Source organism: Paralichthys olivaceus, chromosome 8 (genome assembly GCF_024713975.1).
Source record: "Paralichthys olivaceus isolate ysfri-2021 chromosome 8, ASM2471397v2, whole genome shotgun sequence".
Taxonomy (NCBI): domain Eukaryota; kingdom Metazoa; phylum Chordata; class Actinopteri; order Pleuronectiformes; family Paralichthyidae; genus Paralichthys; species Paralichthys olivaceus.
The window spans coordinates 8,236,435-8,248,758 of record NC_091100.1 but is presented as its reverse complement, the minus strand read 5'-3'; the positions used below and the strand labels follow the sequence as shown (position 1 = coordinate 8,248,758).

At 39.7% G+C, this 12,324-nt stretch overlaps 2 protein-coding genes across 2 annotated transcripts; one reads left to right on the top strand and one right to left on the bottom strand.

The window, feature by feature from the left end:
* The first annotated feature begins 122 nt into the window (after window positions 1-122).
* Window positions 123-1,853, top strand: LOC138411198 (uncharacterized). Its single transcript, XM_069530553.1, has 3 exons — window positions 123-293; window positions 1,124-1,519; window positions 1,635-1,853. Exons 2-3 carry the CDS (start codon window positions 1,235-1,237, stop codon window positions 1,800-1,802), a joined length of 453 nt encoding a protein of 150 aa, XP_069386654.1. The 5' UTR covers window positions 123-293; window positions 1,124-1,234; the 3' UTR covers window positions 1,803-1,853.
* Window positions 1,854-3,738: 1,885 nt separating this feature from the next.
* On the bottom strand, window positions 3,739-11,662 carry ppm1kb (protein phosphatase, Mg2+/Mn2+ dependent 1Kb). Its single transcript, XM_020101355.2, has 7 exons — window positions 11,449-11,662; window positions 9,738-10,226; window positions 9,534-9,634; window positions 7,491-7,656; window positions 6,659-6,803; window positions 6,120-6,254; window positions 3,739-5,809 (listed from the first exon to the last, which is right to left on the bottom strand). Exons 2-7 carry the CDS (start codon window positions 10,205-10,207, stop codon window positions 5,678-5,680), a joined length of 1,149 nt encoding a protein of 382 aa, XP_019956914.1. The 5' UTR covers window positions 10,208-10,226; window positions 11,449-11,662; the 3' UTR covers window positions 3,739-5,677.
* Window positions 11,663-12,324: the final 662 nt, after the last annotated feature.

Sequence of the window (12,324 nt, the reverse complement as noted above, 5' to 3'; positions counted from 1 at the left end):
AGCGGTGGTGTTTTCTCTACAACCACAGAATGGCCTGAAGGGACGTCAATGATTCATCACTGAGTCCAGCTGCTTCTTTCTGGTAGTTTACAGTAGTTTGATTGTGTAAAGAAACTCCGCCACAGACACATCCACTGACGCGGACAGACATTACTGTGGCTCCAGGGCTCACTGCAGTTCCACGGCTCACCGCTGGTTTGTAAGACAAAGGGTTTGTGTGGCGCTGTTTCGCGCTCCGCCCACATGAATACTCAACATTCAGCGTAGAAGAATTCAGGAGTAAAGTTTTGCAGGTGAGTCTGTGTTCGGACCGAACACTGTAAACCTACAGTCTGTGCTGGAAACACAGAGGTCGGTCTGTGAAACTACTTTTCCATCAGCCTTAATATCACATTTAACTGACAGTGTCTGTGGTGTCACATGTGATAGTGTCTGTGGTGTCACATGTGACAGTGTCTGTGGTGTCACATGTGACAGTGCCAATGATGTCACATGTGACAGTGTCTGTGATGTCACATGTGACAGTGTCTGTGGTGTCACATGTGACAGTGTCTGTGGTGTCACATGTAACAGTGTCTGTGATGTCCCATGTGACAGTTTCTGTGATGTCACATGTGACAGTGTCTGTGGTGTCCCATGTGACAGTGTCTGTGGTGTCACATGTGACAGTGTCTGTGGTGTCACATGTGACAGTGTCTGTGGTGTCACATGTGACAGTGTCTGTGGTGTCACATGTGACAGTGTCTGTGGTGTCCCATGTGACAGTTTCTGTGATGTCACATGTAACAGTGTCTGTGGTGTCCCATGTGACAGTTTCTGTGATGTCACATGTGACAGTGTCTGTGGTGTCCCATGTAACAGTGTCTGTGATGTCACATGTGACAGTGTCTGTGGTGTCCCATGTGACAGTTTCTGTGATGTCACATGTAACAGTGTCTGTGGTGTCCCATGTGACAGTTTCTGTGATGTCACATGTAACAGTGTCTGTGATGTCCCATGTGACAGTGTCTGTGATGTCACATGTGACAGTGTCTGTGATGTCACATGTGACAGTGTCTGTGGTGTCCCATGTGACAGTTTCTGTGATGTCACATGTGACAGTGTCTATAATGTCCGTGAGCAGGCAGAGAAGAAGGCTGGCTCCAGTAAAATCAAGGAGCTGGAGAGACTGCTCAAGGTCACAGAAGAGAAGTGGGTGACCAAGCATGAGGCCAGAATTGTCCATACGGATCAGATGATCGCCAGTCTCACCAGTCAGAATATGGCACTGGAAGCCAGCAACCAGAAGCTGATCTCCATGCAGCAAGCCATCGAGACAAGGATCCTCCAGAACAAGACTGAGTGGGAGATGAAAGTTGACGTTCTGGAGGACCATCTCAGTTGTGAGCAGGCGGAGAAGGAGGCTGGCTTCATAAAAATCAAGGAGCTGGAGAAACTGGTCATTGATACTGAGCAGATGTGGGCGGCCAAGCACGAGGCCGACATAAAGATGCTCATCCTGAAACAGATCAAGCTTCAGGTAAGTCACATCAGCTCCGTTTGATCTAAATAAGAACTAGTTGCACTTTAAGTTTGTTTTTATTCAGGCTTTTGAAAGAGAAAACATCTAAACACACTCGTCTCTGTCTTTTCAGGAACTGGCCTTGATGACCGACAAGGACAAGGCAAAGATAGAAAAGGAGCAAAAGAAAGCAAAGAAAGAGGCAGAGAAGAGGCTAAAGAAGGAGCTGAAAGAGAAGAAGAAGCAAGAGAAGAGATTGAAACTAGACAGAGAGAAGGAGGAGAAGAGGCAAAGGAAATGAAAAAGAAAATATGTACCTCTTAAAAAAAAAATAAAGTTGAAATTTAATCAACATCTCTTGTTTCTTCCTCAATACACCCTGGTGTTCATTTTGTAAGTCATGGTTCCATATAGAGTCAAATATATGATGTGTATATGATATATAATGTATATATAATATGATTGACAGCTAGTAATGTTCAATGGGTGCAGGTGGAGGAGGGCGTGCAGTGTCCTCGAGCTCTCAGTCAGGCTCCACCCCTCGCTCCTACTAATGTGGTCACTTACGATTTTAAAAAACAAGATGGTGCCGGACCAAATAGACGAGAGGCTACAAAGCAGCAGCTCACAAACCGAGCAAGCTCTGTTTCAGTGTTGCAATGCTGCATCATCAGATTTGTTCCATCACGTCTGTTCACAAATGATCTGACACAGATTGCCGCCATCAGGAAAAATGAAACATGCAATCGGTATTTGATGAGTCAGAACTAGTTAAGTTAAATAATCTCATTGTTCAACGTGACTCCTGACTGGACAGATGTGACAGAGATGAAATCAGGAGCTCAGACAATCGTGTGAGGATTTCTATAAGTTTTGGTTTGTTTCAGGAGAATAAAACTATGACGCTGCGTCGCTTTTCAAAGGATTATGGGACGGCATTTTCCCCTCTCCTTGTGTAAAGGATGGTCTCTGCTAAAGGAGATAAGATAGGAAGCATAGAAGCTAATTTCCTTATGATTTAGAAAATTCCAGTATGTGTACAGTTTACTGCATAACCAAAAATAATGCGTTAAGTTACCAGTCATAGACTTGCATCTGTTGCAAATGGGTGAAACATCAGGAAAGAAACTTTAGTTTTTGATGACGCTTGATTGGATTTAAAAGGACTGTTGGGCCATTTGTTTATATGTTTGTATTCTTTTATACTTCAACGTGAATGAGTGAATCTGGTCTGTGAACACGGTGAAAAATTAGTTTTTAATAAGTCAACATAGTGCTTGTTTTGTGTGTTTATGTCCTAAACTTAATTTCGCCGTCTATTGAGTCTGTAGTATTTAAACCAGCGGGAATGTCTGGAAGGTGAAAAGTGTGTAACAACTCCCCAGGTTTCCACACACACACACACAAATCTTACAGACACACATATACACACACACACATCTGACAAAAACACACATACTCATTGGGGACATGTAGATGAAACAAGTCATCAAAACACTGTTATTAACATATACACACAGACACACACACACATACACTTAATGCCCCTTGTGCAAAAAGTCCATTAAAATAGCGGTAGTGTGTAGAAGTGTGATTTGGTGAAGAGAAATGAAATTTTATAGTTTAATATTGTTTGAAAAAGACTTGAAGTGATTATAACATATGTTGGGTAAATAAAGTATATTTGTGTTTTTTGTACTGTTCCAATAGAAATCACACAGTTTGTGGTACTGTGTTTCAAAACTGATCTATCAATCAATAAATACATTTTTTATATACTCAATATTCACTTCATAATTTGCCTCATAGGGCTTATATCATGGAAAACTGTTTGTTTAAATGCATCACCTGCAAATTTAAGTTAATTAATTTAATTACTTTAATTTAAGACTTAAGGAGCCACAGGAACCCTGAAAATGGACAAGTTAGTGGAACTGAAAACTGTCCCACATTTTGTCCACTTTGTCATGAAAATTAGAAAAAGAACAAAAATATTTTAATGATCAAATAGTTTAACTATTGTTGTTAGCCTCAAAAATCCTCTATCAAAGTAAATCAATACATTTCCGGCTGTAAGTGACATTTCAGGTATACCCTCAGTGGCTGTGTTCAGCAAATTTACCCCGTTACCTAAATAAAATGTAAAACATTTGACATTTTGCTTTAATTATTTTAACCGCTTATCCTCCCACAAGAACATGACGACAAACAATTAAGATCAACGAAGACAACACATCTTTTGCTTTGTTGTTTTTAATTCAGATGTCACGAGCCATTTAGATCAAAAATACAGTAACAGTGCTGTTGAAAAATCACATTTAGTCCCATTGACAGGTCCACAGCGAAAATGATTGTGCCTAAGAGGCAATAAAACAAAATACAGTAAAATAAATGCTGAACACACTGTGAAAGAAAGCTTCAACAGATGAGGCGGCTTCTCAGACAGAAATCAAGGTTTCATTCAATATGTGAATGAAGAGGAGGGTACATACAAAACGTTTATAAGTGTTATTTGAGGAAAAACTGATAGCCACACAACATTTGCAAGTCTCACAGTCAGAACACGTTACTGATAAATATGGATGCTTTCATTTGTCAAGCTGTAACCACAATACAAAGCAACAAACAAAAGCTGCACAGTGAATCTAATGGGTTTAGTCTGTTTTGCATTGGAACTGTATGCACTTATCGGGTACGCCAGGACAACTTATACAGCTTAATTACTCCTGTACTTGATTGTATTTCTTACTCATGGAGGGCATTTAAGCTAAACATTCAAATTGTCATACATGGCTCTCAGCTGAACAGTTAAATAGCGTTGCATTAAGTGTGCTTTACTCTTACGCTGAGTGACAATTAGTGTAAATGGTGAATTACCGATTGTAACCGAGTTACAATTAAAATAATGCCACTTTACACAAGCACTGAAGCAAAGATCCTGTGCGTTTGTCAGATATTCTGATATGACATTGAGCCAAAATATCAAGTAAATGTGTCAGAGAACTATCAGTATTCCAGATATACATAAATAGTATATTATTATTATTATTTACAAAACATAAACTCAACATTTCTGTACCCTGCACACTCAACAGTGCCCTAACAAGACTGGTTTCAAATCACGACCGATAGTAACACTTATACAAGGCTGAGCAATTTCTTAATTCCGACAAACATTACAGTCTTATTATTAAATGCCAGGTTCAGTTACTGAGCAATCAGCAACTCCATTCACACAGCCCACTAGCTCACCAGATTACTGAACATTAAGGGTTTTGCTCAAACCATCACAATTGAGCAAATGAGCATCAATGCTCAACGGGGGTGCTTTAGGAAGTACTATAAGTACAGAGAGGACATTAAGTGTTGAATCTCTTTAATGGGGAAGTACTTAAAAATGGGTGAAAGTTTAAAATAGCAAAAGTGAATTTAGTAATTATTTCTGTATAGTCTGTTTTAGATGATTTGATCCATTACATGAAAAGGAAGGTCCAGAATCATGAGTCATTAAGAACTACTCACCATTTTGCATTTGATTATATTCCAGTTGCTGCAGATTTGACTTGTATGTGCATTTAAGTACATTTGGTATTCTCGTACAAGGGTTCTGAAAATCCATTTTCCTATTTACTTGTACACTTGTGCTCCTACTGTTAACACTGACAAATGTACCAGAATTAGAGGCTTAAAAACAACTGGCGAAATCCAAATGCACCACTGTCTTAAAAATGTAACTTATCCAAGTTAAGTTATCCTTAAGTTAAGATGAAAACAACAAGTGCAAACTTGGGCATTATGAACACCTAAATACACAAAATATATCTGAATGGCAGACACAAGAATACTTGTCTTAAAATCTTAGGCCGTAAGTGTCACCATTAATTCCTGTCTGCCATTCACATGCTTCTCAACTTTTAGCACTTATTAGGTCATTGGCTTGCTAGTAGATAAAACCTTGTAGAAAGAAAATGTTTTTAATCAAGTGCACATTAATTCACCACCTCTGACATTACAGAGGCTAAAAATGATCATGTTACCCTAAACAAATTGTTTTAACCCATAGGTATTATTGTTTGGGCAAACCAAACTCTTTTTTTTTTTCCTCAAGGGCACCGATTGTATTGCACAGAATAATTAGGTCCACAGACCGCAGCATTTCATCCAACGTCCTGCTGACTATGCCCAGCGACTGCTGGACACAAAATTCCTGCTGAAGGAAAAACTTGAGTCCGAATTCTGGTGCTTTCCCCAAGCACCAAAGGGAACAACAATAATGGTGCTGTTGTCCTCAGAGCCATACTGAAGAGCCTGAGAGAGAAGGAATACATAACAATTCAAAAACATTAATGTGGGCGACTGCATTTGTAAAGTTTCATGGTTATTTGCTAGCAGAGCTTATAATTCCCTTATGCTTCAGGACCATAATGCATTGATCCAGAGCAGAGGTTAAGCCTTTAAGTGCTTCAACAATATTCTGCTGTGGTGTAGGACAAACAGATGATGAAGGAAAGGTATTTCTGAAAGGCTTTCAATGCAACAACTTCAATTAGTTCAATACTACATTTTTAACTCTCCATTAGGCTTAAACCAACAGCCACAAATGAATGATAAAAAGTACCTGGTCAGATATTCTCTGAGCTGCGTCTTTGGGGTCGTGGCACTGGTTAATGACATTGCAGATTTCCTGGCTATTCATAATGAAGTTAATGCCGTCTGTGGTCAGAGCCAGGAATGCGTCGTGGACAGGGTGCAACTGAAGGGAAAAAGAAAAGATTTAATGGTCAATAATCAATATTGAACTTCAATATTTCTATCAACAAATAATTCCACCAAGTGTCACTGAATTATTAGACGAAATGTTAAAAAGAGTTCAAAGGAAAAAAACATAATTTATAATGATACAATATATTTGTGGACAAATATTGAAGGAAATGTGAAAACATGCATTGTTGGATATTCAGATGACTATGTTGACAGATAGGAGAATATTTATAAAAACACATGTACAGAATTCACATTATTAACATTAAACATAATATGCACAGTTTGTCCCTGTATATGCTGGCAACAAATTATTTCAGTTATAATTTACGCATTTATTTATATTGTGAAATATTTATCTCAAGTTGCAATGACCTCTGCTTTTTTTAAACCTACCGTCACTCTCTTGGTCTCAGGCTCAGCAATGACCCCCATGTTCTTCAGGTCAAAGTCTCCAATGCTGCGTGTCATCGCCAACCTGCCGTTGACATTTGGTTGGCCCAGACTATTCCAAGTAATAAAACCCCCACTCCTCTTGATCCTTGAGGCCAGTGCACAGGGAGAGAGGAAACACCACAAATGAATAATATAATAACAATAACATTGACAATATCATGAACAATATCTGTCTCAGGCTAATCATTGCTAATTAAGCTACATCAGTGTATCTAACTCAAATTTAAAACGTGTGTTAAAGCTGTGTTACTGGAACAGCAACCTATCACACTGAAGACTGCAGTGGATAATAACATTGAAAAAGTCTGCAAACCTTCATCACAAAAAATTGTCTTCCCTTACAACAATACATTTTGTTTTTTCTGCAAAGACAATTGAAAGGGTAATTTCGTGTCAAATTTCATGCTGCCACCGCCTACTGACAAAAATGTAGTACAGTGGAAACTGCTTATAGTGATCACATTTGTCCTGGGTCAAATTCATCACTATAAGTGGTGGATTACTATAAATGAATTGTGTAGCTTCTGTATGATAGTCCCAGAACTTGAGGGAAAGGTACCAGCACAACAGACAGAGACTCTGCTGCACACCAAAATCAATGCAATAAGAAATAAAAAATGTCTAACATAAACTAACAAGTAGAAGAACTCTGCAGACCTCACTCAAAATATAACATTCTACACTACTTTTTTTTTTACTTTTTGAATCTTCACGTTGTACAAACGGTTGTATAAACGGATAAACATGGTATTTACTGACAACATTCATATACCTCTCTTTCTCATCCTTCCTGTCAGGAGTGTGGTCGACAGTGAGTTTAAGGGCTTTGCCCTTGCGGCACAGCATGGCGCGGCTGTCACCCACACTGCCCACCACTAGCTCTATGCCGTCTCTCAGCAGGGCCACAGTGGCAGTGGTTCCTGCATTCATCCCCAGCACTACAGAGACATAACAAGAGACATCAGAGGTGGAAGGAGCCATGGAGGTCCACAGAAAAAGTTACTGTTCACATTGTTCACGCTCACATTCACGCAGTAAAGCATGAAGACATGGGTGGGAAGTTATATAGTGGACTTGACAGGTACAGCGAACTACAGATTACACAGTAAACAATAGAGGAGACAATCACACATGCAGGTCTAACAGGGTTGAGTTCCAGAGCAAATTTTCACAGCAGAGTGAAGACTAAAGCTGAAAATTATATATTAATAATAAACAAGTGGCACAATACATATTGGGCCCGGCTTACAAAAATCCACACAAATAGATTAAAAAATCAATTATTCCCTAAGATTTCATAAAAAGCTAAAATTAACTTGTTTGTTTGTAAGCATTTATCTCAAATGTAGAAAAAACTCTTCACTAGTCTGAAGTGATACAATTTTGTTTTGATACATGATCATTTGTAACAGTTATTATTAATGCAGGAAAACAGTTAGAAGCAATAACATCACTGGACTCAGTGAATATGCTTCCAGTCAGTTTTATGAGTGGAAAAGACAAGATATTGACTAAATGGCCAATTTATATGTCATCAACTCTACAGCATCAAATTTCATTAAGTGGATTCATCTTCAGATATCTACAGGCCTATCAGTCCTTTCTCAACATAAATAAATGAGTACTAACAGGACATTTAAAACTGCGTTTATTAATCTAATCTGCATATTAAATGTGATGCATCCTGTGGACTAACTAGATCAATAACTGACAACATATATCTCATACAATTCGTCAAACTGAAGCACTGTCTCACAAGAAGCTTTGCATACACTTGGTGAGGGGAGAAAAGAAGGAGAGAGAAAGAGAGAAAGAGAGAGAGGAGTGAGAGAAAGATAGGGAACCTTCCAGTAGTCCAGGAGTTGGACCCGCTGGACTCTCCTTCAATATCTAGCCTCTCGTCATCCACATTGGTGCCAAGGGCCTCCAGCTCTGAGCTGGGTCCGCAGCTGCCGTAGATAACATGCACACACACACAGGCATATTGGGACATTTCACACAGCGTGGCCGGTGTATGGCCACAAAACAGGTTTACTAGCTTTAATATCATTGGATAATCTTAATCAGACATAATGTCACTTGAGAAAATTAAAGTTAACTAACTAAGCTTTCTACATGACTAGGGCAAACGTGTAAACCACATGATTTACTGAGAGAAATGTTTTGCATTCATTTGTCTGAGGGATATACTCGAATGAACCCTGATAGCAATTTCAATGCCTATGCTTAAGACTGATAAAATATCAACAGATGGGTGACAAATTAAGGAAATCACAACACCAAGTGTGGGTGAAAGGTGTTTGGCCACTACTTGCCAAATAGTGAGTCTTTAAGTTTTGACTGGAATCAATTTGGGGTTTCTGATGCTGGTGGAGAACATTGTTTAACCCACAGGTGGTTGGGATTTGATGACTATACAGATAAAACAATGTGATTTAATACTTAAAACTGTTGCGACCCTGTATGGAAATTTGTATATGTTTAATCACACAGCATACTTGGGATTTACCTTTAATTTGTCAACCTTCTGTACATGGAGCAGCAGAACTGGAAGAAGTCAAGCATTAGTGTTCGCTCTACATGCTTGCTTAAGGTTTATTGGTTATCAGTTATTCAGTAACTTCAGGTTAAATGACAGACCTCTAACCAAAAGTGCTGATGTCAGTTGGGAAATCCAAGGCTTCAAAAGCCTAAGTAGAATAAGTGAGTTAGGTTTTGAAAGGTGAAGGAAAAAAGGCTATTACATTTATATACAAGTTTGTATATACGGTATATATACAGTTTGTCTATGGACAAGTTACATGAAAGAACCTACCATTTGGAGAGAAGTGCAAGTGCTTTGTAAGAGCTTTGTCCACTTCGAGGAAGGCCTTTGATAAAACTAATTCCAGATTAGATTCCTCTGACAGCAGGTCCCTAAAACAACAGCAAACATGTTCATATTTGTTGTGTTAATTATAATCATGTGACAGTGAGTTGGACAGATGTTTGATTATAGCATATTTAATGATGTCCTTACTTGATGAATTTTTCCATGTATTTTTCGCAGAAGTCAGCTGCTTCTGGTCCACCATGCCCATCAAAAACAGCAAAGTAGAGGGTGTTGTCAGTCATTTGGGAGACCTGGAAGCGGTCTTCATTCTCCTTGCGTTGACCAATGAGTGAGGCACAGCCCACTTTGGATAAGCTGACTTTGGGAATGGGCTTGCCATAGCGAATGCTGGGGGGCAGCAGGATGGGCTCATCAATACGATTGTCCCAGATGCCAAATGAATCCCAAGTCGTGGGGCGGCCACTGCTGTCGGCATCAAAACGCGTGTTGCTGTGTCGTCGTTCTGTAGGGCTGTGAAGCTGTCTACGACTGACTGTGTACTGGAGGTGGCTGTCCGGCTGCAATGGGAGTGGGACTACGAACATTTGAAAAAGACCAGTGCGACCCACGTGAGGACCACTGCACCTTGCCAGGCGCGCGAGACAGGCTGCTGACATCACCTTGACAGCACAAACACTGCAGAGGACCCAAGTGTAGAGGGAGAGGGATGTTCCGACACGAAGAAAAAGAATTTAGTTAGAATGGATGCAGAATATTACTGAACATATTAACAAACTTGTTTCTCTGATTCAGGTGGGATGAACAGTACCGTGATGTCTGTGTTGTTGCTGCTGACACCAACGCTGAATTATTAGAGGAAAAGGTTTCTCCAAACTATTACAAATCATTAAACAAGACACCTTTGCTTACTTCTTATCTCAACTTAAGAAAGCAGGTTAAGATGATGCAATCCCTTTATTTTTTACTTAAGGTGTTTTAACAGTGATTAGGTGGCAAATAAATGAGTATTTTTATGTTATACTGAAAATTATTCAATAAATGTTTTGCTAAACAAAACTGTTCCTGTCATTTATCAGGCAGAAAATGCTGAATATTAACTTGGTCTTGCCACTATAATGTACGGATTCGACCCTTATCTTATAACAACAAACTGATCATCTTTGGGTTTTGGATAGTAACTTAATAAAAGAAAGCAATTTAATACATGCACTTCTGCACCTGGAAAATTGTAACATATATTTTTAGCTTTCTAACACTTGACAAAACAGATCATTGAGATAATCATCAGCAGGTTAATGAAACATGAGGATTATAGTTGCAGCCCAGTAGGTTTTGAGTTCCCATGTTTAAAACATGAACATTAATAATTGCATTAATCAAATATTGAAATCAGGAGTTACAGTCCATGACAAATCGTCATTCCATCGTTGAATAAGTCTTGATTAGGGAGGTGTTGGTGTGTTGGCTGATCATAACTTAGTGTTTTGATGCTGGTTCATTCCTGTGTTTGCACTCACTGCTGATGAAAACATCGATAACACACCTACATACATTCAGCCAGCAAAGTTTAGGTAAATGATGCAACTCTCCACAGTCATGAGCTTCGCTGCTGACAATGAAGCGCTGCCTCGGTGAAGACACACATGAGCCGCGCCCACGTCACAGTAACAGAGCCTCGATTCTCCGGGACAACGTGTTTACAACAAATATCAGAACAACAACAACAGGACACACGTTAAAGTCGGTGCGTCCACATTTCGGCGGTTTTTAGCATTAGCTAGCTAGCTAGCTAGCTACATAGCAACTGCTACACTTAGCTGATTAGCGACCGAGGTGTCGAGTGTCGGCCGCAGCTCGGCCTCTTAGCTTCACGCTGCAGTGTGGATAGAAACGATACCTTGGGTCTCTGAGCTGCTTCAATGAGCTGGGTCCTCTCCTGGGCTCTGGGCTCTCACGGGTCAATGGATCAACGAACGCCTGCGTCTCGGTTCCACTGTGTCGGAGTCTCAATGTTATCAAACAAGGCCGGTGACGTGACCGCACCAATCACAGGCCTGGAAGCGTCACGCCTCCTTGGACGCCCCGAGTAGCGTGCAGGTGATTGGTCGGAGAGACTTTGAATGACAGCCGTTTGCACCAAACATTGAGCGGTAATTTTGGCATTCCACAGCTAATCAGAGGAGAGGTGGATGATGACGTAGGACTGAAGTCCACTTATAGCTCAGTAAACATGGAAGAAATAAACAACATGCAAACATTACACTAAATAAGACTTCAACACATTTAATATAGGCTGCAGATAGATAGATAGATAAAAAGATTGATAGATAAAATGATTGATAGATAATGGATGGATAGATAGATAGATAGATAGATAGATAGATAGATAGATAGATAGATAGATAGATAGATAGATAGATAGATAGATAGATAAATGGATAGATAGATGGATGGACTGATTGATAGATGATTGGACGGATGGATGGGTATATGGATGGGTGGGTGGATGAAGGGATGGATGGATAGGTATATGGATGATGGATAAAGGGATGGATGGATAGGTATATAGATGGATGGATAGATGAATTGATGGATGGAGGGATAGGTAAATGGATGGATGGATGGCTAGATGGGTGGATAGATAGATAGATAGATGATGGATGGGTAGATGGATGGATGAAGGGATGGATGGATGGATGGATATATGGATGGATGGATGGATATATGGATGGATGGGTAAATGGATGGATGGATGGCTAGATAGATAGACAGA

Excerpts from the sequence above, each read along its gene's own strand:
- LOC138411198 (XM_069530553.1), top strand. The coding sequence starts at position 1,235 with ATGATCGCCAGTCTCACCAGTCAGAATATGGCACTGGAAGCCAGCAAC. Across the intron at positions 1,520-1,634 it reads TGAAACAGATCAAGCTTCAG|GAACTGGCCTTGATGACCGA; the intron begins GTAAGTCACATC and ends CTGTCTTTTCAG.
- ppm1kb (XM_020101355.2), bottom strand. The coding sequence starts at position 10,207 with ATGTCAGCAGCCTGTCTCGCGCGCCTGGCAAGGTGCAGTGGTCCTCAC. Across the intron at positions 6,804-7,490 it reads AGGAAGGATGAGAAAGAGAG|GATCAAGAGGAGTGGGGGTT; the intron begins GTATATGAATGT and ends ACTGGCCTCAAG. Across the intron at positions 5,810-6,119 it reads CTCAGAGAATATCTGACCAG|GCTCTTCAGTATGGCTCTGA; the intron begins GTACTTTTTATC and ends CTTCTCTCTCAG.